This window comes from Strix aluco, chromosome 1 (genome assembly GCF_031877795.1).
Source record: "Strix aluco isolate bStrAlu1 chromosome 1, bStrAlu1.hap1, whole genome shotgun sequence".
Classification (NCBI taxonomy): Eukaryota; Metazoa; Chordata; class Aves; order Strigiformes; family Strigidae; genus Strix; species Strix aluco.
The window spans coordinates 4846603-4874240 of record NC_133931.1 but is presented as its reverse complement, the minus strand read 5'-3'; the positions used below and the strand labels follow the sequence as shown (position 1 = coordinate 4874240).

Sequence of the window (27638 nt, the reverse complement as noted above, 5' to 3'; positions counted from 1 at the left end):
ACCAAACTATAGGATAGAGAATACATAATTTTAATTACTTCATAGAAACAGCAGATAAATAATTCTGTTATCACATCTTTAATGTAAGGAATGTAAGTGAGAGAAAACACTAATAAAAAGGCAGTATTTAAAAGAAGTTTTAAAACACAGTGGCTGCCATTAAATGCAACGTTAAACTAACTTAACTGTAATTTACTTACAACTGGCTCACAGTGGTGCCTGGAATATTACAATTTTTTACTGCTTAAAGCTCTATGGAAAGCTTAACGTCTCAGATATCATTATAAAATGACTATAAAATAGATGATTCTCCATACTTTATCATTGGTAAATGCTATCAAAGAAGATCCATGTATTCACATGCATCTACAGAGGGATCTGGAGAGGCTGGATCGATGGGCCAAGGCCAGTTGTATGAGACTTAACAAGGCAAAGTGCCGGGTCCTGCACCTGGGTCACAACAACCCCACGCAACACTACAGACTTGGGGAAGAGTGGCTGGAAAGCTGCCCAGTGGGAAAGGAGCTGGGGGTGTTGGTCAACAGCTGACTGAATATGAGCCACAGTGTGCCCAGGTGGACAAGAAGGCCAATGGCATCCTGGCTTGTAGCAGCAATAGCGTGGCCAGCAGGGACAGGGAAGGGATCTTACCCCTGTACTCGGCACTGGTGAGGCCGCAACTCAATTACTGGGTTCAGTTTTGGGCCCCTCACTACAAGACAGACATTGAGGTGCTGGAGTGTGTCCAGAGAAGAGCAACGAAGCTGGTGAAGGGTCTAGAGCACAAGTCCTGTGAGGAGCAGCTGAGGGAACTGGGGGTGTTTAGCCTGGAGAAAAGGAGGCTCGGGGGAGACCTTATCACTCTACAGCTTCCTGGAAGGAAGTTGTAGTGAGGTGGGTGTCGGTCTCTTCTCCCAAGTAACAAGTGATAGGACAAGAGGAAATGGCCTCAAGTTGTGCTGTCAGGCTAGGTTTAGATTGGATATTAGGAAAAATTTCTTCACCGAGTGGTTGAGTCACCATCCCTGGAGGTATTTAAAACACATGTAGATGTGGGTGCTTAGGGACATGGTTTAGTGATGGACTTGGCAGTTGGCAGTGCTAGCTTAACAGTTGGACTTGATCATAAAGGTCTTTTCCAACCTAAACGATTCTATGATTCACCAGGAAAACACATTCTGAAATTTCAAATCACCACAGCTACAGCTTATTTCTGAAACCAACTGCTTTTTAGATTGGGTGCAAAAAGTATGCATAGCTATACCTCAACTAATAAAAAAATTACACACTTACACTTCTTAAATCCTGTGTCCAGTTTTACTTTGCCAGTTCAAGACACTGAAATACGGGATAAAATTCCCTGGAGGGTTTCGAAGATGATTGAAGAGCTGGAGCACATAACATATTCAAAGAAGTTGAGAGAATAGGGTTTGTTTGGCCTTGAGAGAAAAGAAGGAAGACTTGGGAGAAATTTTATTGATGTTTAATATAGTGGGAGGGCATAGAGAAGATGGAGCCAGACTTTTCTCAGAGGAGCACAGTAATACGAAGAGGGGCGAGAGACACAAGTCACAGGAGAGGGTGTTAAAACAGACCTGAAGAGGTTCCTTCCAACCTAAAGTATTCTATAATCAATGCAACCATGCCGTCTTCAGATTACTCCACAGAAGACCTGGCAGTTCCAGCAGCATTCAGTGCAGTATTCAGGCTGCCCCAAAGGTATGGCAAAACAGACACAGACATAATAGAAATGCCCAACTTGCACAAACTGATTCAGTAAGATGCTTTACCTTGCCAAAAAATTCCCAAAATACATAGTTTTTTAAAGACTACCCAAATCTTGCCCACAGAGTTCACTAAGCACCTAGTCCAGCTTAAGGTTTGCTGCCAGACTCAAAGACAAAAATCACTGAAGTTGACAGAGAAACTCAGTATAATTGGTATGGTCTAACCATTCCTAATAGACACAAATAGCATGGAATTTCACATCATTGATCTTTGTCCCCTGACTATATATCACAATATAAAATTGCTCATTATAGTGCAAAGACAAACTGAACATTGTAGCAACCTCATCACCTTGGAGATGAAAAGCAACCAAAATATGCAGTAATAAAATGTCAAGAGAAAAAAAGAGAGAAAAGCTTAACTCATGAGTTTTCCTGTTTTCTAAGACAAACCTTTAGAAAGCAATGAAAGCAAAGTAGTTGGAACAGGTGTTGTCAATATACTAGATCAAAGTCAAACCTGATAGAAGAAAAAAAAAAAAAAAAGGATAAGATCTAGAATTTAAAATTCATTGAAAAAAACTGCACAGATAAACAGAAGTACAGACTTCCAAAGTTAAGTTTGACCTTGTAGAATCTAGCTACTTAACCAAATCTCCAAACATTTTGCTGAAATCTCTGTGATTACAAACCTGCTCTTCCATAAGAGTCAGATTGTTAAATGCCTTTGTTGACCCAGGCCTCATTTCCAACAGTCAATTTTTTGTTATTAACAACACATGCATCAGCCAGGACTGAAAGAGTTGACTTCTAGTTTCCAGCGCAACTGTTCACATTTGGCAGTTGAAGGCATTTTCATCTGCACAATAAAATGAGTTTCAGCGGGGGCCCCAGAGCCAATGAACACACAACCACCAGGTGCTGTTTAAAAAAAAATGAAAACTTAATTTTTCACAGTAGACACCTTTATTTCACGTTTCTTTAGCAACAGATTGTATATGATATAAACTGTGTCATATTGAAAACCTGAATGACGGGCAAATGAACTAGTAATTTTCCTCAAGGAAAACTTTGGTCTTTTATACTATCTTGATTGTCTAATGTGTAGCTGGGTACCCACAATTATAACACAGCATGTTATCTAAAACCTACTGCTTAAAAAGACAATAGGTTGTTAAAAATGGTTTCTATATTAAAGTTACTCATGTTTTTTTTCTCTCATTCCGTATCTCGCATCCTTCTAAAAAGATTTATTTTCAATGATGTATTTCTCAGTTCCTTTGCAAACAGATACAGGTGGAAACGTACACACAATCATAAACAAATTGGCAGATGTTCATAAATAAAAATTATACTAATAAAAAACAAATTTAAATGATTAATGATCAGAGTTCACTTATAACAGTAGCCTTGATCATATCTTAAGCTTTCTGCTTGATTATTATTGTGGTACTTTATTATTAAAACTAATTACATGTAGTTATTGAGGTACTGAAATAATAGTTACTTTTCCAAACAATTGCTGATCCTAAGAAGCTGCATGGAAATGTAAAGCTCCATCCAACTGAAGCATTTCTAAGAAAATCGTTACTGACGTACAGAAGTTCCACAACGTGTAGTATTATCGTAACTGAAGATTCATAAGTATGATCAAGATTAAATCATCAAAAGCTGAATAGACAAACAGAAAAGTAAATTTCAATACCAGTTATCAGTGTTGTCAAGCCCAGAGAGCATATCAGATGAGATGACTCAAGGTTCTGTCCAGTACATAATGATTTCAGAATTCTGATTGGCTACTTAGATGATGAAATACAAAAACATTCATAAAATTTATGTATTTGGAAAAGATGTCAGTGTTCACAAGCCTAATAAATGAGTGGAACTTATGAAAATCACTTTAGATGAAATTCAATGAAGAAAAGTTCCAAGTATCACCCTGGAAGGAATCAACAAATCTATAAATGGATGTTAGGAATAATTATTCAGTCAGTTATGGTGGACCACATGCAAAGAAGTCATTCAGATATGGGACACTTGCAAAGGAAGTCAAGGATAAGTCTCAGAGCAAGCATCATATCTGAAACATGGAAGGTGTAGCTTTTATTCTATAAGAAACCTCACCTGCAGTATTGCTTCCAGCTTTGGATCCCACATATCAAGAAAAATATAACTATATGCAGAACAACATCAGCAATATGACTGAGAAAATGTGCCTTGAAAAAAAGGTTGTCAATTAGGTTTAAATATAGACAAGAAAAAAGTGAGGAAGGGGCATACAGAATACAATTTCAAAAATGTTAAGAAAACATTGAAAATAGGACAGGCTTCATATAAACCACAGAAATTAATGCTGAAGTAAGAAAAAGATGTCTAACTATTCGAAAAGTTAAAAATGGAACATGATGTTTAAGGTGGCACGAGAAGTCTCATTTTTCAAAGACTGTTAGGACCAGGTTTAGAATATTTTCAAGAAAATTACAACAGAATGTTATAGTCTCATTTCACCTAAATAGCAATTCTTTCACAGTACATTAGAAAATTTCTCTGGCTGCAATCAAACCCGGGGAGAGCAGGAGACAGGGGGAGGAAAGAGAGTTTAGTTTTCAACAGTCATTCTCTGACCCAGCCCACTGCATGGCTGCGCAAATCACAGAATAATTTCTATTGAAAGGCAATTCTGGAGTCACTGTCCAACCCTGTGCTCAAAGCACAGAAAATACTGAAATTGCATCAGTTTGTTCAAGGCCTCGTCAGAATTTTTCAATATCTTTAAAGACATCAATTTTACAGCACTTTTGGACAACATGTTCCACTGTTTGAGCACCCTCATTGTGAAAAGGATTTTTCATAGCACCTAACTGGAATTTACCTCACTGCAACTTGTTACGGTCACCTCAAGATATGCCTTGCTTGAAGAGTGGGATGTAACTCCTTGATTGCTGCAGCTCTTGGGCTTTAAGATGGTTGCCCCTGTGGGTCCACCTGCTCTCCTGGACCTCTCTGCTCCTGAGGGCAGCCTTCTGTGCAATCCTGCCTCTCCTAAAGTCCAGAGTCATCATCCTGTTACCTCCCTTCCTCACTTGCCTTGGGATGTTAAACTCCACCATCTCGGGGTGACTGTAGCCAAGGCTGCCATCACACCTCACTCCTGTAACTGGATCTTCATTATTTTCAAGTAGCAGATCCCATGCAGCACATGCCAAATCAAGCCATCCAGCACCTGCACACTGACCTCTTAATTCCTCCTCCACATGCTTTTGCAAGTTCAGGTGTAATCATCTGGCATGGGCTCTCAATCAGACCTCAGGGTAGACTTGGTGACCTTAACACATCACTTTCTCCTTCCCATGCTTCCCCCTTCTTGCACTGCTCTACAGGCTTTGGGGTCCATCCTGCAAGGTACCAAGTTTAAAGCCAGACTCACTAGACTAGCAAGTCTGCTGGCAAAGATATTATTACCTCAGTTTATCAGGAGGGTGACAAGAGGCACCCAGAGCTAGAGGACGGGGAAAGATTGTTCATTAAGCAACAGCAAGAGTTATGACAAACTAGAATACATATAAAACTGAACCTTAAATAACTTCTTGATCTACCCCTAGCCGAACTTTTCTGTGCTTCCTATGAAAAATCCCTTCTGCCATCAGAACATTGATAAGTCTTTGTTTTTTCTTCTAAAAATGAGCATCACCTGCAGGTGACCAAACTCTCTGAAATAATTCTGAACATACTTGAATTTCTGAAGTCAAAATGTAGATGGCACAAGTCAGTGGGATACTCTGAAGAGTAATAATCTATGGTGGGTCTAACACAGAGCGTGTAAAGATCACAAAGAGAAGTTTAACTTGCTCATCTTCCATGTGGGGAACATGATGTTTTGTAACTCGCTATTTTGAAGAAGTCAGGTACAAAGTATTAGTAAAAAGATTAAAATGTTATAGCATTCGGCAAGACACAGCACTCTAGAAACTTTAAAGGACGCTTAGTAGAGATGCCTTTATCCATGAGTCAGGATGCATAGAAGGTCCCTGAAGAAAATATAAATTTTGTTTAAAAATATTTAGAAAATATAAAGAGAAGTATTATTTGAAAATATTAGCCTCCTTAATACTACATGTGCTCTGTCCAAATCCTGTGTTAAGACAAACCCCAGTTGTTAAACTGACATCAGGTGCCATCTTACAGGTGCAAAAAACGAGACAGCATTTTTTTTAATTAAAATTATCTCAATACACCTATAATCTCAAACACACACTAAATTCCATTATTCCAGATTTCTTCTTAGTTGAAATGGCATGGCATTAAGCCTCCTCATAAGAAGGTCTATTTTCTTAATAATTTTCATTCCATCAAAAATGTACAAAGGTTGAATTGAATAATATGCTGTGTTGTCTTTACCTGCCTTCAGCCCTCCAAAAGTATATGAAAATCGATCAAGTTTTACAATATTTTCACAAATGAAGCACTGAAAATCTCATCACTTGAAACCCTGAATATTTCAATGGATAAAGCCATGGATAATGCACTTTCCATACTGGAAAATACTTCTGGTGCTCCTCAAGACAGACAGATACAGCCTGAAATCCTCATCCTTTGTGAACTATTTTTGGCCCTCACAGGAGTTCCATATAACTAATTTTTCACTCCAGTGAATCTAATCCACACACTTAAAGATTGAAGCATTTGTTTACATGATGTTTTCATATGGTAGCAACCAATACAGCAAGAATTTAAGGAATTGCAAGCCAAATAATATAGCCCTTCCCTTGTAAATAGTGTAAGAATACTTACAACAAAATTGTCTGAACTGCGTTCTCTAAAATATACATTTCTCTTCTCAGGCACATGCGTAGCAGAGAAAAGTTAGCTGGAGAGTTCAAAGTAGTTCAAAGATGGCAGACACTAAGGAGATCGCTTGGTCTTACCATTCAAAAGACTTTTGCAAAAATGCCTTCTCTAGTAAGAAATGTAAGCAACTATACCCCTTTGTATTTTCAAAAATATTTTTATCTCTTGGCTGCATTTAGGCTGGCTTCTGAAGGAAAACAAGGCTTATGCCATTACTCAATGAATCCATTTCTCTGTGTCTGTCTTATCAGTATGTCTGAAATAAACTCTGCTGGCCAGTGTCAAATTATTCTAGCGAGAGGACAGGTGTCTCGGACATGAAGTTTCTCGAACTTAGAAGAAGTGAGAGGAGAAATTTTTTTACTGGTTCATATCTAAATGTTGCTGTAAGAAATAAAAGGATGAGAACGAGTGAGACTAGTTGGGACATGAACTCTGGAAAACAATGTACATGTTACTTCTAGAATTTTTATGCACACATGCAATCATTGCCTTTCATTTGAATAGTTTTATTCTAGGAACAGAGAGAACATTCATAACAAAACTTAAAAACACAGAAACTAATGCTTGCACTGAATTTAACACACAGAATTCACGCCCTGTTCTGTTGGTTTTCTAAGGTACTGACTACATGTCAGCCATGACAGTTTTGGTTCAGAATTGGGTTCAAATACAGAACACAGAATGGATGTAAACAGTGTTGCTCAGCAACAGAAATGAATGAGGATGCATTTTTACACCCTGACAAAATTATTAACAACTATGCATTCAATTCCAGCATAAGAATTCAACTATGCTATCAAAGAATATTTATATCTTTCCATAACACAGAAATTTTCCAAGCGAATTCTGGTTAAATATTGACATTTTTGCATAAATGGAACTCTTTCTGAAATGGTCCTTAGGGAGCCTGGACGGAACTAGGCACTAGGAATCTCATTTATGTCTCAAGTCTTGCCTTTGACTAATCCTGTGCAGCTAATTTAATAATTAGTAATGAAAAATCATTTCAGATCACTAGATAAAATACAATTAAAAGTACAAAAAGCATCTCTAAAGATAAACCATGATGTGATTGGCATTCTTCTCTGATTTCCTGCCACCCACTATCATGCAGATTTGGGGATGATCTGAGTGAAAAATATAAATCTCCTGGAAGATACTGAGTATCAACACATGGCTTGGGGGGCTGTTGGCTGCACAGAACATTTCCCTGATCAAAATCATGAAAGAGTGTATTTTTGACAAGCCAAGCACAAGATTTTTTATGGAAATTATGAAATTTACCACAACACCATTGGTTTAACTCTAAACTGAATGTAATTTCTTATTAATAAGCATAAGGCAATATTTTACTGCATTTAGAATGATTATGGGGATTTTATGTTTGGAATGACTAAGTCATCATGCAAGTCTTGTCTAAGCCTTAAAAAGGCTACCCAATATTAGATATTACTAAATCTGTAAGGAAGACTTGGAAATAAATTATTCTAATATGTTCTGATTTGCTCAAATTTAATTAAATATATGAGAACTCTCTAAATGCAGCTTCATGTATTTCTTCGTGATTCAGTTACTTGGTGTGGGGGAGAACAGAAAAATCTGACCCTATAAATCTACTACTCATCAATCCTAGCTATACTTCCTCAGTTCCCTAAAAGTTGGGAAAAACACACAGGGTTTGTGGCAGGCTCAGTGACTCAGAAAAAGCCATTATAGTAAGACCCAAGCATCGTCTAAATAATATACAGCACAATTAACCTTAAACAGTCTATAATTATGATAAGCTTCATAGTTCTAATTACTTTTCTTTTCAGTAACACTGCTATAAAGTGAGTTGAATTATAAAATAAAATGTGTCACAGGGCATCTATTTATATATTTTTTAAGCAAGTATTTATGAAAGGATATAATTTTCCAGCAAATATCCAGCTTGCTGTTAATCTCCAGACCTTTTGCTTGTTGCCTTTCTTCTTCCAGCTGCTTTGCATTCGCAAACTGTGTCCCATCGGTAGGGGATTCTGGGAAGCTCTCAAAATTGAACTTGTCCACTTGGATAGCCATACTGTAGCAGAGGGAATAGAAAGAGAAGAAAAAAGAGGATTTTTACTCTAACAATTTTACATATATTACAGAAAATGCAGAGCACTGTGAAACCAAGCACTACAATATTAGTATATTTGTCTCCATGGCATCTAGTCTGTATGATACATAAGCTCTGTGATTTATGCTACTGAAAACAGAAATCTAAGCCTATTAAAGAAGGTAAGATTTTTTTACAAATCATCAATCAACATCTTAATGCCTTTGTGAGTTTTGCGGTGGCAACCAGTTGACTTTGTTGCAGTTCTGCAGAGGTTCATCTGCCTTAATTCTTGGTACGTAAATGCTGCTGGTGTGCTTGAGACTTGCTGGAAAAAAGCAAGAAGACTAGGCCAAATGCTGATGAACATACTACCTGAAGTAGTTTATTAATCTCAATCCACACACAAGCAAAGCAAAATACTATATACAAAAGTATCTCCTGAAGTGAACAGTAACACACTTAGAAAGCCATGTGCACTTCATTGCTTTTACAGGCCAACTTCCTAAATTTTCCTTTAAAATTTCCTTACAAACCTGAGGAAGGAAAGGCAAAACAGCCACAGAACTATGGCCTAAATCTGGCCCTTGTCTTTTAAGAAGATACTTCCATCTTGCTTAATGTATATTCATGAATTACAGGCAATATTAATTTCAATAACATAGTATAATTCATTGGTAGTAAATGGTTAAATAATTGCTTTATTAAATGTACAGTAAGGCATAAAAGCAAATTAAATTAAATATATTACGCTATAATACATACTAAATACTTATATGTTAAACTAGAATCACTAATCTAATATAAAAGGGAATTTAGACCAGCTCACATCACATGAAATGTGGTTATAGCAGATCTAATATACTGCGCTGCCAAAACAGCTTTAATTTCCTGAATCATCTGAAATAGAAAAATAATTAGGGAAGAATTAAAATATATTGCTCTTGAGATGACTTTGCACTTAAGGAAAACAGAAGACCAAGCAACAGCTTCGAAAACCATTCGGGATGAAATGCATCTACAACCTAAGAAGGGGTATGGGAAGGGCATTTCACAAAAACACAGGATTACTATTACTCCTTTATCTATTTCTGCATATAAAGAGGGAAACATATTCTATGAATATTGCCAAAAGGAAAACACTAGTAAGAAAAGTCAACAAGAAAGGGCTTTGAAATCCCCCCAGACCAGAAGAGATTTTCTATAATTAGCATTAATTTAAGAGAAACTTGACCCTAAAAGAAACTGGGAGGAAATAGACGGCAATTACAAGAACAAGGAATATCTAGAGCTTATGAAGTTTACTGTGGAAAGATGAATTCAAAGAGGCTCATCATGCTTCACCCTGAGCAAAAACTGACATCTTGGGAGAAGCTGTTAATGTTCCAAGACTACCTTCATCATTAAAAAGTACAAATACAGCACTGAGACAAAGGTGGCACAATTACTGTTTCTACAAGCTACCTCTTCTGCAGACTGCATCTTTGCTGATATTCACATTCAAAAATCAAAAAAGGCAGAGGAATTAATCTATTCCTCTCTAAGGGGTGTTTTTGTTTCAGCTATTTTTTCCTACAGCAAGAGATCATTAAGAGTTCCTCATTTGCATGCAAAGACCATCAAGTACTGGGCATATAAAAAAGCTAAAATGAGCTACAAAAGTGTATCACAGTAACTGCCAGAATCAGGCCAGAAATAATGAAAAACACCTAGATACAATCTGTGAGGTGGATTTTTAAAAAAGATCAGGTCTGAAACTATGACTAACAACATCAATTCTTACTGGCATTGAACTATGATTTGATTCTGCAAATGCGGGTTGAGTTTCCTGGATTCTACATGGACAATGCATGTGGAAGACAGAGACACAACTGGAACATTAAGAAACCATTTTTGCCTTCACTTCACTTACTTCATCACTCTGTGATACATGAGCAGATGCAAACCCAGTACTTGATTTCTATTATATACATAGTACTGCTTAATTTCTCACATAAATACTCACAGTTAGTTACTTATAGTCATGTTTTGACAACAAATTATCTTAGTTTCTGAATAGTCAAACGTATTTAAAATCCGTCTCCCAACAGACCTGGAAAACAGCTCTCATCTAATTATTGTGCCACACATCTCTAAGTGAATGATATATTAGAAAAACATTCCTGCCTAACAATATTTAATACATAACTGAGGGCATTCAGATTGCATTCTTTGTTAATGGATCATTACTGGCAATACGGTAATTTTTTTTTTTCTGAAAATTAAATATGCATGGAAGCACTTTTTTCCCCAACAGTCTACAATAAATCCACATCAGCTTCAGGAATACAGCCTAGATTACTCTCAACAATGGTTCGTTGTACAGCTCTGTTTGAAATAACTTTTATTAAGCTTGAAGGTATGAAGAACTTCAGTAAATAGGGCTTCTACTACTCAGAACCTCTACTGATTTTTCAAATTTTTTAACCATGCTTTTATTTATATACTGTGTATACTGTATTTAACACAGTGGCACCTCTTGTCACATGAGAAGATACAAAACCCACCCCCAACTACATACTTGCCAGCTAGAAAGTGAAGAGGTCTGAGTAAAAGACAACTATGGAGAGAAAAATGTCACACAAAACAATATTACGAATACAGCTGTAAGCAGAATATATGAAAGCAACAAACAGATAAAATAAACTTTTTCCAAGACTATAGTTACACTCAAAGTAAAGCATGACAAAATTAAATCCTAGCTCTTTTTCTTAACCATATATGCCTTTTATCATCAGTATTCTGCTTCCTCTTGTGCTAAAAATATTCGTATTGAGTTTTTTCTCTGCATTTTTTATCAATAACATTGCTTCAGTGTTTATTCCTCAGCCTATGGAATGTGTAGTAAATTCGAAGGCTTTACACAAAAATCAAAACAAAAAATAAATACCGCAACCTAAATCAGTCACTCATCCTTAAAAATTTACCCCTACACAAACACAGCTTCTTCGCTTCACTTTTAAAATGATGATTTCTCCCATCTCAAAAGATGCACTTCACCAGTGAGGTATTAACAAACGGACAAATAATTCCCGAAGCCAGTTGACTGAAGGAGCAAACGGACACTGGGTTACAATCACCAACCAAAAAATGAATTTTTCAATTTTTAAGTGATCTGTAGAGATCACATTGGCTTTATCCTAAAAGAAGCAGAAAGCAGTGCAAGGCATCCTCTTGACCATGGCGCAACTTTGTCGCTGTGCTGTGCATCAAAATAATGAAAATGAAACGTATTTTAGCTGTAGAAGTCCTTCTCCACTTAAATTGTTGTAGTAGGCTGCAGTTACTTTACAACCTATGTTTCTTGTCAAGCGTTCTCTAGACCTCTATTCCCCAAATTTGTTCTTGTTTATTGCGATATACAAGAATCTATATAGAAAGAAGTAAAAAAGGATAACTCAGATTGAAACAGGCGTTCAATTTATTACAAATGGCTAGGATAAGGATGGCTCATGTTGTGCAAGGGTAACTGTATACACAGTACCTTGCCCTTCACACTAATTATGTATCAGGGACAACATGAAAGATCTTAAAATGCAAACATTTAAACGTATACTTGCTTCAGGAAAAGGGACTAGAACTTCATTTTAACCTCCTTTGCCTTGTGGGTAGCTATCCAAATTTCCTACAAGGAGAGTTTTCAATAAATCATGAGATATTTATATAAAAACACTGCATTACGTAAAAATATTTAATAGCCATTCCTGCAAATGCAAAACAGGTTTTGTTTCTCTCTGGCTAACCTTGCTTGTGAGGGAGGAGGGATAAAGTAACAACAGTTTTCATGAATAATGAAACAGTCGTGTTTTGAAACTACTGGGTTTTGCCATGAAACGAGCCCAAGCTGTTGTGACAGCTACTCAGACAACCAAGCATCATTACAGGGATGCAAATTATTCAAATACAAATTAAATGAATGAAGAGGAAAAGGTCAGCTCATTGGCAATGCTGATGATGTGTCTGCATGGTATCATCTCACGTCACCTGTCAGGATGACTTACAGGGAAAAAAGTGACAAGCCTTCTGATGGTGCAGCAGACATTTCAATGACAGTTATCTAAAGTCCTATTAAAGTAACAGTACGGAATTATTAAAGACACCAGATAGTTCATTTCACCACTTCTCATAAAATGAGTTTCAACTTTACTAGAAATAGCAGTACTGTCCTGACAACAAAATGCACAACAGAAAGGACTTTGTATCAAGCAAAAAAACTTCCTGTAAATGGCATTACGACTACTCCTGAGAGCCAGCAACTTGCACGTCTCTCTTTACTAAAGCAGTGCCACTTAAAATTAAGCAACACCGACCATTTCGCAGAAGTGGCAAGTAGCAGATAAAATTAATAGGTGAAAAATTCAGTCAGAGAGTATTGCCTGTACTGCTCTCAACTCCTATCCTTGTTCCTGGCAGGAGAGTGGGCAGGTCCCAGGCATACCCTACCCCCAGTGATGCACCTCAGCTCTTTGATGTCCTCATCTCTTATAAGAGGATGAATCTATGAAGTGAAATTAAATATGCAACACTCTCCACATAAAACAGGGTTAAAAGCAAGCACGGTATTGAGAAAAGCAGCAATCTGGTTAACATAACTAGATTTCATCTTTCATTAAGTAAATAAAATACTGCTGCTTAGGTTGGGAGAATAAACTCTAGAGATAGTCCTTATTCAATTATCTTTAGGAAGAAACAATATAACAGGAACCCAAAAACTCTTCCTCATGGCTAACTACCTATTTAAATACTATCAGCCACAGATGAGCTTGCAAGCTCTTTCCATAACGAAGCTGAAAGCAGCAGCTGGAGACTTCATTCAATATTACGCTTCCTGTTCATCCTCCCTTCTTATATAAAAGTGGACAGTAAGGACACAGAGCCAGACCATATTACTACTACTTATGTATATGAATAGTCCCTGTATAGTCAATGACTTTAGACTTCAGGGAAAGCTAGAAGTGAGGGTGACACACTTGTTCTCAATTTCACAACGGAAAAAAAAATGCATAAAGACAAGCCTACTTTAAAAAAAAGAAACTTCACCCGATTCTTCCATTGTTCAATCTCAGTAATAATGTTTCTATAACATCATGTTTCAGGTACACATAAATTCCACCCTAAATACAAGTTCTGCAGCTGATATAAAAAATGGTAGTGACACCTCAGTATATAATAATTTATAGGCAAAGAGGGACCTCAAGAATCAAATCTCTTGTCAGATGAATATATATGTATCACTAGATGAAAATGAGAAATTAATGCAAATTAACATATATCTTGTGTTTACTTCTAATTATTTCACTGTTTTAGATGTGCAATCTACATTTCATTCACTACTATAAAATCCAACTGTAAAAATAAGCAGCTCAAGCAACCCGTAAGTAATGATGTCTCCTCCTGGCCTAAAACTGACTTCATAAAGAAAAAAGATTGCTTTAATATCTGAACTATGCAGAGCAAAAGATAAATTTTTCCATTAATCTTGGAATGGTCAATTAAATTAAAAAATTTGCATTTAGAACTTAATTATTTATTTAAAATAATTGAAGAGGAGATAAAAGTCAAACTATAGTGCTGAAGTCTGTAAAATTCAACAGCTTATACTTATCTGATCCACAACATTTCAGATGATAAAAAGTTAAACTAGGAAAGAACAGTTCCACTGCATATAATGTAATATTTGAAAATGGAACAGTGTTAAGAGATAGTTAGCTACATAAATCTTCTGTTTAAATGAGATTATACTATGGATCCTGAAAATCTAGCTTTTAAACTCCTAACTCCAAATCTGAAAACCATAAACTGGAAATGAAGAGGCATAACAATTAACTCCAACTTGCACCTTTTTTTCACTTGCTCATTTAAATAATTTGGACTTCTATGGCAATCACCATGCAGCAAACCTGTTAGCTACTTAATGAAATGAGATATGTAAAATAATAATAATGATAATATCCTACTCTATAAATACACCAATTTCTATAGGGGGCATAAGAGACTAATAACCAATAGTCATTCACTGCAGTAGGAAATCTAGAAAAGTGTAAGCATGATAATACCTGAAGATTGAGTTGAATATCCTCCCTTTATTTATCACAGCTGAACTATGCAAATATTGTAATCCTGTCTTTATCCAAAATAATGCCATACTGTACCTCCTACCTCTCTCTCAGTGGAATATTAATAATCAGAGAAATAGGTTTCATATATATAAACATATCTATAAAATATATATGTTCATATTCAGTTGCTCATTTGTATAATTCAGTATTGCCTTTATACGGCAAAAAGTTCAAAAGAAAACATATGTAAATTTAAAACATGGAATTTTGTGCCAGATATAACAAAGACGACCAAAAAAACCTCACTCTACACTCATGCCTAGTTATCATTTCAGCTCTCTCAACCTTCTGAGGAAAAGATAGAGAAGATTGCCCACCCCAAAATACAAAGAGAAAAAGTACAGTGGAATAAGGCATGTGTCTCTGTTTTGTTCAGAGCATCTTTTCCAGGTAGCCTCAAGGGGAGGAACCAGGTACCCACCTTCTGCAACCCTTATCTTCCTTCTGATTGCACACACCTTGCATCAAGGAACATGGGACAAAAACACCAAGTGTCTCTGCTTTTGGAACACCCCATAGAAACCAGAAACACTGGTAAGGAGCACTGTGATCAGGAACCACCACCAGATCACTTCACAGCATGGTCTCTGTCCTGTCCCAACACTGATGTTCGTTGCTGGTCCCAGGGCACAGCGGTGCGGTACACGTGGACTTCGGTCTGGGTAGGACCTACGTAGGACACCAAGACCCTCAGAGGGGTCTCACAGCACATGATAAACCTGGAGCATCAACTCACTTTCTTTTCTGAGAAAAAGCTTTAAAATCCCCAATAAATCCTGCAATTGATGGCAAAGCTCCTCTTTTAAAGGAATATGACCATAACGTGTTGTACACACCTGAAAATTTATCTTCAGAGACGATACTGAGACCCTAGACAAAACCAAACTCAGAGTGCTCAAAACGAAACACAGTGCTCCAAACATCAGAACAGCCTATACAACTAAGAAATCATTCATACATGAAGCAGTCCATCTCAGTGATTAAACAAGAGGAAATGAAGTGATACAGAGCTTTAGATACAACTTTTTCATAAAGGAAGTGCTTCATAAAGGAAGTGATTCAAACATTTTTGGGGTAAAATTATAGGATGAATGAATGCTCAGTGTGCAAGTGTAAAAATTTCACCATGGACTTTCACCTCAAGATACAATTAGACTTTATATTCATAGTGAATTCTTAATTTATAATCTACATGTATTTTTTTATATATATAAAGATAACATTTTCCCTTTTCTCAGAGCACTGCAGCAGAAGTTCACCTTGAGATGATCTACTGTGATAACCAAATTCTTCTTCAAGTCACTGGTTTCCCAATTTCCCTTCCTAGATGCATAACCTATATATTCCTATCACACATGTGACCTCCACATTTTCCAGATTTCTTAAAAAACCAGTAGCTGTTCAGAGCAGTCCTTGGTTAGTTCCTTGAAGAGTCCTGTATTTAAGTTAGCCCAGTCCACGACTTTACAATGTTTATTTTGCCACAGACTCACTGACTCTTTTGCTATATATAATGGAGTTATACAGATTTTATTACAGATTCTCAAGTCCCAGAAGTAAGTTTTCTGAGTGACACCATACTTAAACTAGCCTGCCAAAGAGAAAACTTGACAGTCAGGACATAATCAGTTTAAGAAACCAAAGCACCGGTAGAAGAGCAAACATCTCCCACCATAGAAACGTGGTCCACGTGTTTTGACCTACAGAGCTTATTTTGTAACTAGTACCAGGAATAATGTTCACAAACATGAGTGAGGGCACAAGAAGCTTTAATCATGCTCCCTAAATCTTATCTCCTAGGGAGTAAGCTTCACCTGAGGAGGCGTACAGGTTCCACAGCAGCCAACTGCTCAGCACTATTAATAAAAATAATACACATCTCACACACACACAAAATTTTCACCTAAACAATATTTTTCCCCAAAAAACACTGTATGCAAAAGCTTATTTAAGACTTCCTCCACCAATAACACCTAAACGTGTGTTTAGAAGCGTGCTCTGAAACAACCTACTTTCAGAAAACAAACTCCCACTGAGCAGTGCAGCAGCCTGAAAGACCACATTGGTCTTACCAGTTCTTGTCAACAGCTACATCCTTAATGAATGTTAATGTGATAGCCTCAAAGCAGTTCCCCTCCACCCAGGAAATAATGGTTAATAAACCAAGGTGTTGCTTCTATTGCTAATTATACTCAGCCTTTAGCAGCCCTGGATCAACTTCAGCAATATGTAGAGCTAGGATGGTCTTCACTTGTATCTCATCATGTTTATATTGATTTACCTTTGCACATTTTGCCCTACATATTGCTGTGTTGCATTAGTTGTTCAATTTGCTTGATTAGTATAGCAGAAAATGAGGACAGCTCTAAAATACCTTGTTATTTTAGCCAAAACTCAACTGCGGCAACTTCCCATTTGCAAATTGCTGTATCTTATCAAATAACTGCCCTGCCAGTTGCCCTCTTATTCAAAGAGCTGTGAGCTTGAGCTCTCATGGGAAAGGGCAATGAAGCTGAATGGCCACCAGCCTCAGATCTGAACACTACATCTAGAAATTCAGTATTTATTTAATTATTAAAATGTAAAAATACCCACTTTGGAGCAGCTGCCTGCCATAATAACCTACCTCAGTCAATTATGGTGGTATAGACCAGACATTATATATGGACAATCGACTGCGCAGCCCTGTTTGTGTGCCTGCCTGATGTCCAGGCAGCAACACAACCATCTTTGAAGAAATAAAGCAAATTTAAAAACCCTGTTAAAATCAAACTAGATCAAAGGGTTTTCTACTCTTCTTTCCTATGGTTCTGAAACAGTTTGAACATAGTAGTTTTAACTTTAGAAAGGAAAATTTCACCCATGAGCAATGTCATGTTTGGGAAGCTTTCACAGAATATGCAGCTAGTGTAAAGGATCATGCTTTAAAATGCCTAGCTTTAAAAATATGTATTTTTAGATTAATCTTTTCAGTACTTCATAAACTGAGAAACAATGATTTCAAGTAAAAAAAAAAAAGATATTATTTAGAAGCTTTGGTAAGGTTTTAAAATATGTAAATGTAGAAGGTGGGGGTTTTTTCAGCATTTCTTTTTAACCTAGAAATTTACAAAGTCTTTTCATTCATCTAAATCTAAATTTTATGGACTAAGAAAAAAATGTTAATCCAAATTCCATTAATCTCCATTTCTTTGTAGTATTCCTTCACAGATAATAAAAGCTCAGAAGGTGATGTTACCTAAATTTCTGCAAGACAATTTTTCCTTTTAAAAAATGCAAACTTCAAGGTAAAATTCAAAAGTACCAAAATAGAAAACAACGATTTGAGATCTCTTTTATGGAAACTACATATACTTTCCACTCACTGATTAGATTTTGCTGACTATAATAAAAATATATATGTAGGCATATCTAGATTTAGGCATCCATTTCAAACTGAATCCCAGTTAGGAATCAGTCTTATTCTCCACCTTTACGGGGGAAAAAATAAATATATTTTCACTTCCAACTTATGAGAGAGTTGAAATTCACTTGTATATAGATCACCAACATGTCTTCTTTTGAAACCATCCTGTCCCACCTGGTTCCCAGTTCCTGCAAAGAAACCAAAAACCCCAAATACACAGAGGGGCACACATATTCCCACACAGGCACCGTTAGGCCAATTTGACAGTTTACAAAAAACCCAATTCTTTCCCATCTACAAAGAACAATTTAACATAGCAAATCCCACAGTCAGATTATCCCAAAATGATAGGTTAGAACTACCCAACAAATTGTGACCCAGAATTGTGTAGCAGTTTTATAAACCCTCCCATCCACAGCTGAAAAGCCCCCATGCTTCTGATGTGCTAATTTGCTCTGAGATATTCAATTATACAGGTATAAATGGATTATAGGGGTTAATATTAAAACTGGAAGCATATACTATTAAAAATGGGTTTATATATCCTATACTAAGCAAATAATACTGTAAATATACTAAGCAAAGATTACACAATATACTTTGTTCTGAAACAGCTTTTTCTACAAAAGATTTCCCTTTTTATTGCTTACTATTCTCCATTTCTTTTCTTCCATGCAACTAAAAAAGAGACGCCATCAAGCACTAAATTGAGGAATAAAGCTGCAGAGATTATTTTACTCCCATTTATTCCCATTGAGCCTCCCTCAGGGATATACAAATTGGAAATTGCTAAATTATCATCTAATAGGCAGAAACAACGTAGGCGAGACCAATTAAGTAAAAGGCAGAAAGTTGTATTACACATGTAATTAAATGAAATTCTTTGACTAGACTGCATTAGAAACGTTTCCCAAAAAGGACAAAACTTGAGTTTAATCAGCACATGACACATTGTATGACATGTCACTAAAATAGCACATTAAGAGTTGATTTTACTAAAAAGACCAGTTTTCTTAATTGTAAATCAAGTTACTTCCAGGTGGTAAGAAATGGGCTAAATAGCAGAATTCCTTCCTAAATATACAAGACTCTAATGACACATAATTGAGTACAAAGTCATAAAAGAGTAGTTTTCTTTTTTTTTTTCCCAGCTGTAATATCCTTCAAATAGGTACCTGCACGCATTTTTTCAGTTGGACTGTTCTCTTACAGAAATCCATACGCTATCATAGAACGCAGGAAATGACTAAATCAAATCACCACCTTAATTGCCAACTGTAATGTGAGTGACAATAAGTAGGGATAATTCTGTCTTCTAATCATGAATATCATAAAAAGAATAATGCAGTGGGGGGAAAAATGCAGTGCATAGAGTTCTCATTTAGAAGCTTTCAGGCTCTTCACCTCTAGCCATTCTCAGCATTGAGACAAACTCTTGCTCATTGCAGGCACCAGCTCAGCAGCGCCTGGAGCCCTGTCCTTGTGTCACTGCATGGGCACTCTGGTCCAGCCCTTGGCAGCTACTTCAGGAGCTGGAACACAGGCAGGGATCAAAACATACTCCGTAAGGCAGATGCAAGTGCTTCTACAAGGCTACAGAAACCGGAGGAGGAGGAGAAGCAACACTTAGCTCTCCCCACAGTGCTTTTCTACATTTTCCCTTTCTGGAAAATGTCTAAACCAGTCAAAAAGTAAGGCATCTTCACCTCATTTTAAGAACAATACAATAGGATTTAGTTAAATCAATAATTGTTCATCTAGCTGATAATGAGATTATCAGCTATGGATTAACAGGTCTAAGCACAAAATGCGTTTTAGAATTAATTCTGCAATTGTTCAGCAAACAAGGGGGGCAAACAGTTTCAAAAACCTGGGACAACCTGTATACCCTAAGCCAAATCAGTGTTTTCCTTCAATTAATTCCCAATAACTCACTTTTTATCTACCTCTTTTTATGTTATATTTCTTTACATAATACCATTTCAATGGCAAATCTGTGGTCTTCTGTCTCGAGAAAGTTCCTATACTGGTGGAACACATTTGCCAAGCACGCTTAGAAACCCTGGTCAAATCATTATTTCATTATTGGACATATCAGTTTATTGTTTATTTCATACATGTACACTAAAATGGAAGGCTTGGAAAGGAAATAAAGTGATTTGCTTTCTCAATTGAACAGTATGGAAATGCAGAAAGCAAAACAACCACGTGGTTTAGATTGCCTTAGGAAAAAAAAAATAACCAGTTTATATCAAAAGAACGAACAGCTTACTTTTTAAAATGCTAGCTTTTTTTAAATGTTATTTGTGTAAATCAGTTCCTGTGCATGAGGGATCAAAAATAAGTAAGTTTGCATAGTTGATAGCAGCACTGAGAATAGTAAGAGGCAATATAAAAGACAAAAAACAGGGCTTGTTTTGGTGAGCGTGTTTTCAGGACAAGTAGTACAGACATAACCAACTGTCTAATGTCACTGTGTTCTTGAAAATATCATTGTACAGAAGTCCAGCCTGCACAGTCTCTCAGATAATGTCAGATAAAAGACAAGAAGCTCTCCTTCAAAATTACAGATGGCTGGCTCTTTCCAGAAGAGGAGACCTAACATCAAAATACAAGAGAGAATACAAGAAAGAAGTTGACTTGAAGCCACATAGAACAGCCTGGGAAACAAACAGTAAGGAGTACTGACATAAGAATATTTCTCATCTAGATTTAAATTCCATGGTTAAAGCCTGCATCTATTTATTGCCTGTAGTCACCATTTTATCAGCAGTCACTAATCACTCCATAACTTACTTTCATGAAATTCTCTACTTCATATTAAAGAGGTCATGACTTGGAATATTCTTAATTAAGTCCCATTCTAGTCAAGTCACTGTGTATTCAGAAGGAAAATAAGTGACAGTCGAAATTAGCTGCTAGTGACGCCCATCTAAAGATATGCTTTCCATGAATATATCGAGGAGAAAAAAGGAAATATTGGTAAAGTATGATGTATCTATTGTGCCTGATGCTGTTGGGCATGGCAGTGTTGCTGTAGGATGAGATAAGGCAAAGACTGCTCATGAGTAATACAAAATACGTTAATAAGAAGCAGTTCAGAGCATTATTTACAGAACATAGCACAGCCTATTATTTAAGCCTATGAATATTTTAAAAAACATCTCAATGACTTAACACAAACTTCACTTTCTAAGTTTACTTTAGTACTTACAAGTCTAAATACAAATGAAGAACAGGACTTCAGCTCACGACTTCAAGCATGACGCATATGTTCTCCTATCTTTAAATTAATGTTTCTGAACTTCTTAACTTTCACCTTTCATTTCATTTTACATACGTACTTTGCTTTTCCCTCCAGTGAATAATAAATAATATACACTATAGAGTGTAGTGCGTAGGAATAAATCTAAACTGAATTCAGGGGAGGAAACACAACTGAATTGTTACATTCATGTCAGGATGCAAAACAGTAAAATCTGATCAAGCAGCTAAAAAGACAACACTTATAACAATAACGAATATCAAATATGTAAGCAAAAAAACCCCAAACCTTGAAGACTTTCAAGCGTATGGAATTCATAATGATGAAATATTTACTAAATCTACAGATGTCACTGCATTCTTTTACTCCCATTTCTTTCAAAGTTCAGCAGATTTAATAATGCAGCTTCAGGGTGAAAATTTTGATTGTTTCATAATTTTTATTGTCATAAGCCTTTCTAGAAAAATAAATTACTCTTTCTGACAGCTTTAGCAGATGTAGGTTTACTGATCTCAAAGTACAAAAACGGTTTGTGTTTTGATGTACCCTGTTTATTTCAGTGAAGAAATCATCTATACTCAATCTCAGTTCTATTAATAATTAAAATGATTTTTCATAATACAAAAGTTCTCTCAAAAATATAGACAGATCTTTACACAAAACTTTAGCCCTGCCCATAATCCTCATGCTTAAACTAACTTGGTGGATAATAATCCCCTGTTTAATGTGCATTTATAGTCAAAAAAACTATCCTACAGTTTATTGGGTCAAATATCAAATTCCAAATCAAATTCCTCCCTTCCAGTCTTCTAATCCCCACACTCAGATTATTAATGATTATAAACTTTCTCCCATTCATCACTATCAATAACAAGTTTTTCCAAAGTTTCTGCTATGCCCACAAGAAGAGAAAGTGCAAAGGAAGGTCAGAATTTGTACAAGTAATTAGAATTCAGTTAACATTTCTGTAGATAATACTTGACCCAGACTATAATGAAACCCTTTATCATGCTCTTCCACTCCAGTGGCTAAACAGTTTTTTGTATTTATAAATATAAAAAAGGAAAGTTATTCACAAAAAATTGGAAGTTCTTTTAAGAGTCCACTTGAGTGTCTACGTATTGGTTACACTCACCTATATAACGTAAGCTACATTTTTAGCCTTAGCCCTATCACCTCACTTAACCCCTTACTCAAGCCATGACCCATCCACACGTTGCTGGAAAATGACCCAAAAAAAGATAGTGTACTTCCCTCACCCCCTTCAGCTTCATGGCTCAAATTAACTCAAGCAAGTGAAACAGCTGCACAATCATCTCTAGGAATCTTTGTACCAGTTTGAAGTAATGATAAAAAATAACTCCACTTAACTTGAAGTGTACATATCTAGTGGTGCAGAGACCTCCATGAACAGCCTTAGAGTTACAGAGAATCCAAACTACACGTCCTTGTACTGATAGTGGTCTTGACATGAAATACTGGTTCTGTTTACACAAGAACATGTAAAATATGAAAAGCACACACCCCCAGAAGATGGATAGAAACAAACCAGTTTTCCTTGTGAATTGATAGAATTATATTTCAACTGCAGTTACCATATTTAACTTGAACCACAAAAAGGTCACCATTTTCTGAAATTCAGAATAAATCTCTGTCCTTTTTTTCTCTTTGTTATAAGAAAACAGCTACTGTAAAGCTCAATTCTTCTCAAATGAGAGGAAACCTAGTGGGGGAGGACATTTAGTAGTTTCTAAGGACTGTTCCAGAAAAGGATGGAGAAAAGCCAGTGGGCAAAGTAATTATTCTAACTGGCAAGGAATCTAACAGTGGGATTTACTTCAAGATAAAGAACCCTGCACTGCTGTCTACACAGGTGTCTAAATACCCATTAAACTCAAGGGAAGGGACAGAGAAGATGGCCCCTTGAAGATCTGGGATGGCATGAGGATGACCACTACTGCTGTGTATCAACAACTGTAGCCAAAGCAGATAAGGGAGACTGACAATCCCCTTGTAAAGCTAAAGATCATTGCTGGAGCCCGATTAGGGGGTCAGAGAACAAATTACACCTTCTGTAAACTTAGTTCAAGCCTCAGAGGCACTCAGTAAGCACAAGGAACTGCATCTTCCTGTTCTCCAGCTCTTCCACAACAGAGTTTCTTCTTGGCAAGGTACTTTGCCTCTTACAATTCTGAGAAAATAGTATCTAAGCTGCAGAATGTGCCCATTGCATCAACCTGTGACAGAGTAATGACACAGGTTTGCCTTAATTCAGCACATCAACTGTAACATCAGGTATGTTGTAAATGACATGTCATGGATGGGAATAATTCCAGGTATCTCAAGGACGCAGACGGATGATATACTTCTATTAAGGTAATTGCATTATCAAGAAAAAGTTTCCAAGATGTTCTTGGGAAGTCCTAGAAGCTTTAATGCTGTGGAAGCTCCAAGGAGAGACTGAGATTTCCCCAGAACTCTGCAATGTGGGGCTCACTGAAGAACACTGAGAGCTGCCGAAAGGCATTGATGGCAGAAACGCTCACAGACATAAGCACCACCAGAGTAGATTATTGCTTTCCTTCTCTTGCGGCTGATAAAGTTTGCTTGACTGAGGTCTGCTTCACCCCACACTGCCAATACCTACAGGGCTATAATGCAGTAGAGAACGTAATTCTGCTATTCATGACAGAGCACTAATCAACAACCTTCCTCAAGACTAAGTGTTCTGAAACCTTGTCTTTTTCACTTGAAAAGAGGAAATGAAGAAAGGAAAATCTACATGCTTTGGGATTAAACGTCAAAAACTGAGATTGAGCGGTAGAAACAGATTGAAACAAGGGAGACCCTCAAAGCCCAACAGCTTCAAAGTTAACATCCAAAACTGCAAATCACCTATTGGGCCCAACGCTGTTTAATATCTTCCTAAGTGACCTGGGTGATGGGATCAAGTGTGCCCTGATGAATTTGCTGATGATACCAAACTGAGTGGGGAGGTGGATACTTCAGAAGAGAGAGCCACCCTGCAGGAAGACATGGATAGGCTGGAAGAGGGGGTTAACAAGAACATTCTGAAGTTCAACAAAGACAAATATAAGGTCCTGCACCTGGGAAACCATAATCCAGGAGTGCAGCACAGGCTGGGATCTACCCAGCTGGGGAACAGCTCTGTGGAAAGGGACCTGGGGGTCCTGTGGACGACAAGCTCAATAGGAGTGACCAGTGTGCTGTTGCTGCAGAGAAAGCCAACGGGATGCTGGGCTGCATCAACAAGGGCATCACCAGCAGAGATAAAGAAGTCATTATCTCACTCTACTTGGTGCTCATCAGACCACACCTGGAATACTGTGTTCAGTTTTGGTCCCTGCTACACAAGAAAGCTGTAGACAGGCTGGAGAGGGTCCAGAGAAGGGCCACAAAGATGATCAAGGGACTGGACAGCCTGGCCTGTGAGGAGAGGCTGAGAGAACCGGGTTTGTTCAGCCTTGAGAAGAGAAGGCTTAGGGAAGACCTTGTCACCATGTTCCAGTGTTTGAAGGGTGGCTACAAAGAAGATGGAGACTGCCTTTTTACAAAGAGTCACATGGAAAAGATGAGGGGTAATGGGTACAAGTTACTCCTGGGGAGATTCCGATTGGACACAAGAGGGCAATTTTCCACACTGAGAACAATGAGCCACTGGAATGATCTCCCCAGGGAAGTGGTGGATTCCCCACCATTGGACACTGTTAAGATTCAGCTGGACGGGGTGCTGGGACATCTTGTCTAGACTGTGCTTTTGCCAAAAAAGGTTAGACCAGATGATCCTTGAGATCCCTTCCAACCTGGTATTCTGTGATTCTGTGATATAAATATTTTTGTCTAAGCACTCAGAACACAAGCAAGGCAGTATTCTAAAGGGACAGCAAGGAAACTAGATAAATGTGGCTGCAATATCATGCTAAGAATGACCCAGGTAGATGAACTCTCCTTCGGGAGGTACCTACATATTGTAAGAGGATTAGTTCATTCAGTACAGGAGAAGTTAAAGTATTTGGTGGCGAGCAGTTAGAAATGCACACATCCTTGTTAGAAAGCGTACATGGGGCAATCACACAAAGAAAAAAACCCACCTGTATTTAACAAGAAAAAGAAATGCATCAAAAACAAGCTATACAAAGAGAACAGACGTAGCTGCTATAAAGCATTATTTCTACAGCCAGTTTTCATTAACAGAAAAATACCTGAAGATCTTAGACTTTGATCAAATAATGTGTGCAGAAGAAGCAAGCTATTTTATGAGATTCCAAGGCAAGCTTCTCTCAATTCCATCAAGGAAAAAAAATTCGAAAGAAAAAATGCAAGTCATTGCATGGTGGAACTGCCCCCATTCCAGTACCTTATACATCAGTCTTTCTCTGGGATAAGTTTTAATTGTGCATTTATTGAAAATGTAGTGATTAATGTGGGGATAGTGTATACTTTTTTTTTTTTTTCTGGATTAAATTGCTGATTGGTACATTCAAACTTTAGGCTATTTTAGGTATAGCTGGGGTTTTGGTTTTATCCTGAAATTGCATTGTTTTTCAAAAATATCTACAATGTCAGAAATGAATACCCATTAAAACAGGAAAGATAGCATAAAGATGATACACAGTACAAACTGCACCTGGCCTTTTTAAGGGAGAAATCCACAGAACCAGAGCAAGGCAGCCAGAAACCACTTCCCAGCAAACATACAGTTGTATTGAATCATTAAGCCAGCACAGGTCTTAAAAGGATAAATCTCAGCTTTTAAGTGCAAAATAGAATTCAATTTTAACTACTGAGCCATGACCACTGCCTCTTTAACAATGTTATAAAAAGCTACTTGGCTTTTCAAATTTTAAAAAGTCAGTGTCACATAAATATGCTCACAAACGGTCTAAAAATAACTTTAAGCTGCCTACCCACAAGGTCAAAAGCAGCAGATGCAAAGAACTGAAGCTTTACAAAGAGCTTCCAGTAAAGAAAATGTTACTGACAAAACTGAAGGTGTTGCCACTGGTTCACAGCTATTTCTATACAGTTCTTCAGTGTCAACTCACACTGAGTTATACTCCAGCAAAAATGGCTTGAGATGTAGGAATAATCTCGAATATGCAGTTCTCATGAGGAAACCACTGGTATTTATGGGTATTTGGAGCATTCTTATTTGAACTTATTAACTGAAATTAAGCTTTGGTGCATGTCCTTTCCACTCTTTACTAATGATGTACTAAAGGAGAATAAAGACAAATGTATTTGAGATGCATAAGGCAGAAACCAGTAATTTTCAGCACTTCAGTGTAGTCCAGGATGCCTCGTTACTACGAAGAGAACAAGTACAATATTAATCACACTACATCAGGAACCTCGTCCATGTGCATCTTCTAATGGATTCTTCTCCAACAATTTAGGGACCTCAGTGATTCTGCATCAAGTTAAGTTTATCTAGCTTGCAAAAGATGAAGGACTAAATTAATCCTCCTGGGATTTGAACCTCTGATTTAAGGAGTCTAAATATTTCCAACCTGATGTTTCAAGCATTCTCCCATCCCCTCCAGCTATACTTTTTTTCTTACTCTACTTTTTTTACAATTTAATGTCTTCCCTAGAAATGGGCACAGAAAGTATTTGATTACCAAAGTAACAAGTCATGGGCTGAAACAAAGCCATAAGAAATATTGCAGCCTGTCAAAGGTCATAAGTGCCTCTGATTATCCTTGACTGCATTCCCTGGGCTCAGCATTTCATTAAATAGCAATGCTCTCTTTTAAAAATAGATTTACCACTGTCATGTCCTGAGGTTCTTTCATGTTTTTAGCTAAAGCTATGTACAGAAATACTACTTTCCTCAGTAATTATATTTGATTTTCAGTTTCAATGTTACTGGTAAGATTTGTTAAGTTTGGGTAATACAACCTAAAACAAGTCATGAACACTAAAACAGCTTTTTCTTTGTTTTAAGAATCTGCCTTCAACTGGATGAATGAAAAACTTCCTGGCAGAAATTACAAAATGCCTTAAGAATTATGTATTAAATTAAATTAGGTGAATTTGACTGTTACATCCTTGAAGAAGGACAACAGTCAAACATTGATGCATGTCATAATAAATTAGGTTTTTTGCCATCTATTAAAAAAATTCTTCT

General features: G+C 37.0%; 1 protein-coding gene across 3 annotated transcripts in view; it reads right to left on the bottom strand.

Moving 5' to 3' along the window:
• TRAPPC9 (trafficking protein particle complex subunit 9) overlaps positions 1–27638 on the bottom strand; it is a 536307-nt gene that overhangs the window by 271658 nt on the left and 237011 nt on the right. For all 3 annotated transcript variants that reach the window (XM_074833224.1, XM_074833277.1, XM_074833369.1), the window contains one exon: positions 8487–8640. In XM_074833224.1, coding sequence (XP_074689325.1) covers positions 8487–8640 — 154 coding nt within the window. The remainder of the gene's footprint in view (positions 1–8486; positions 8641–27638) is intronic.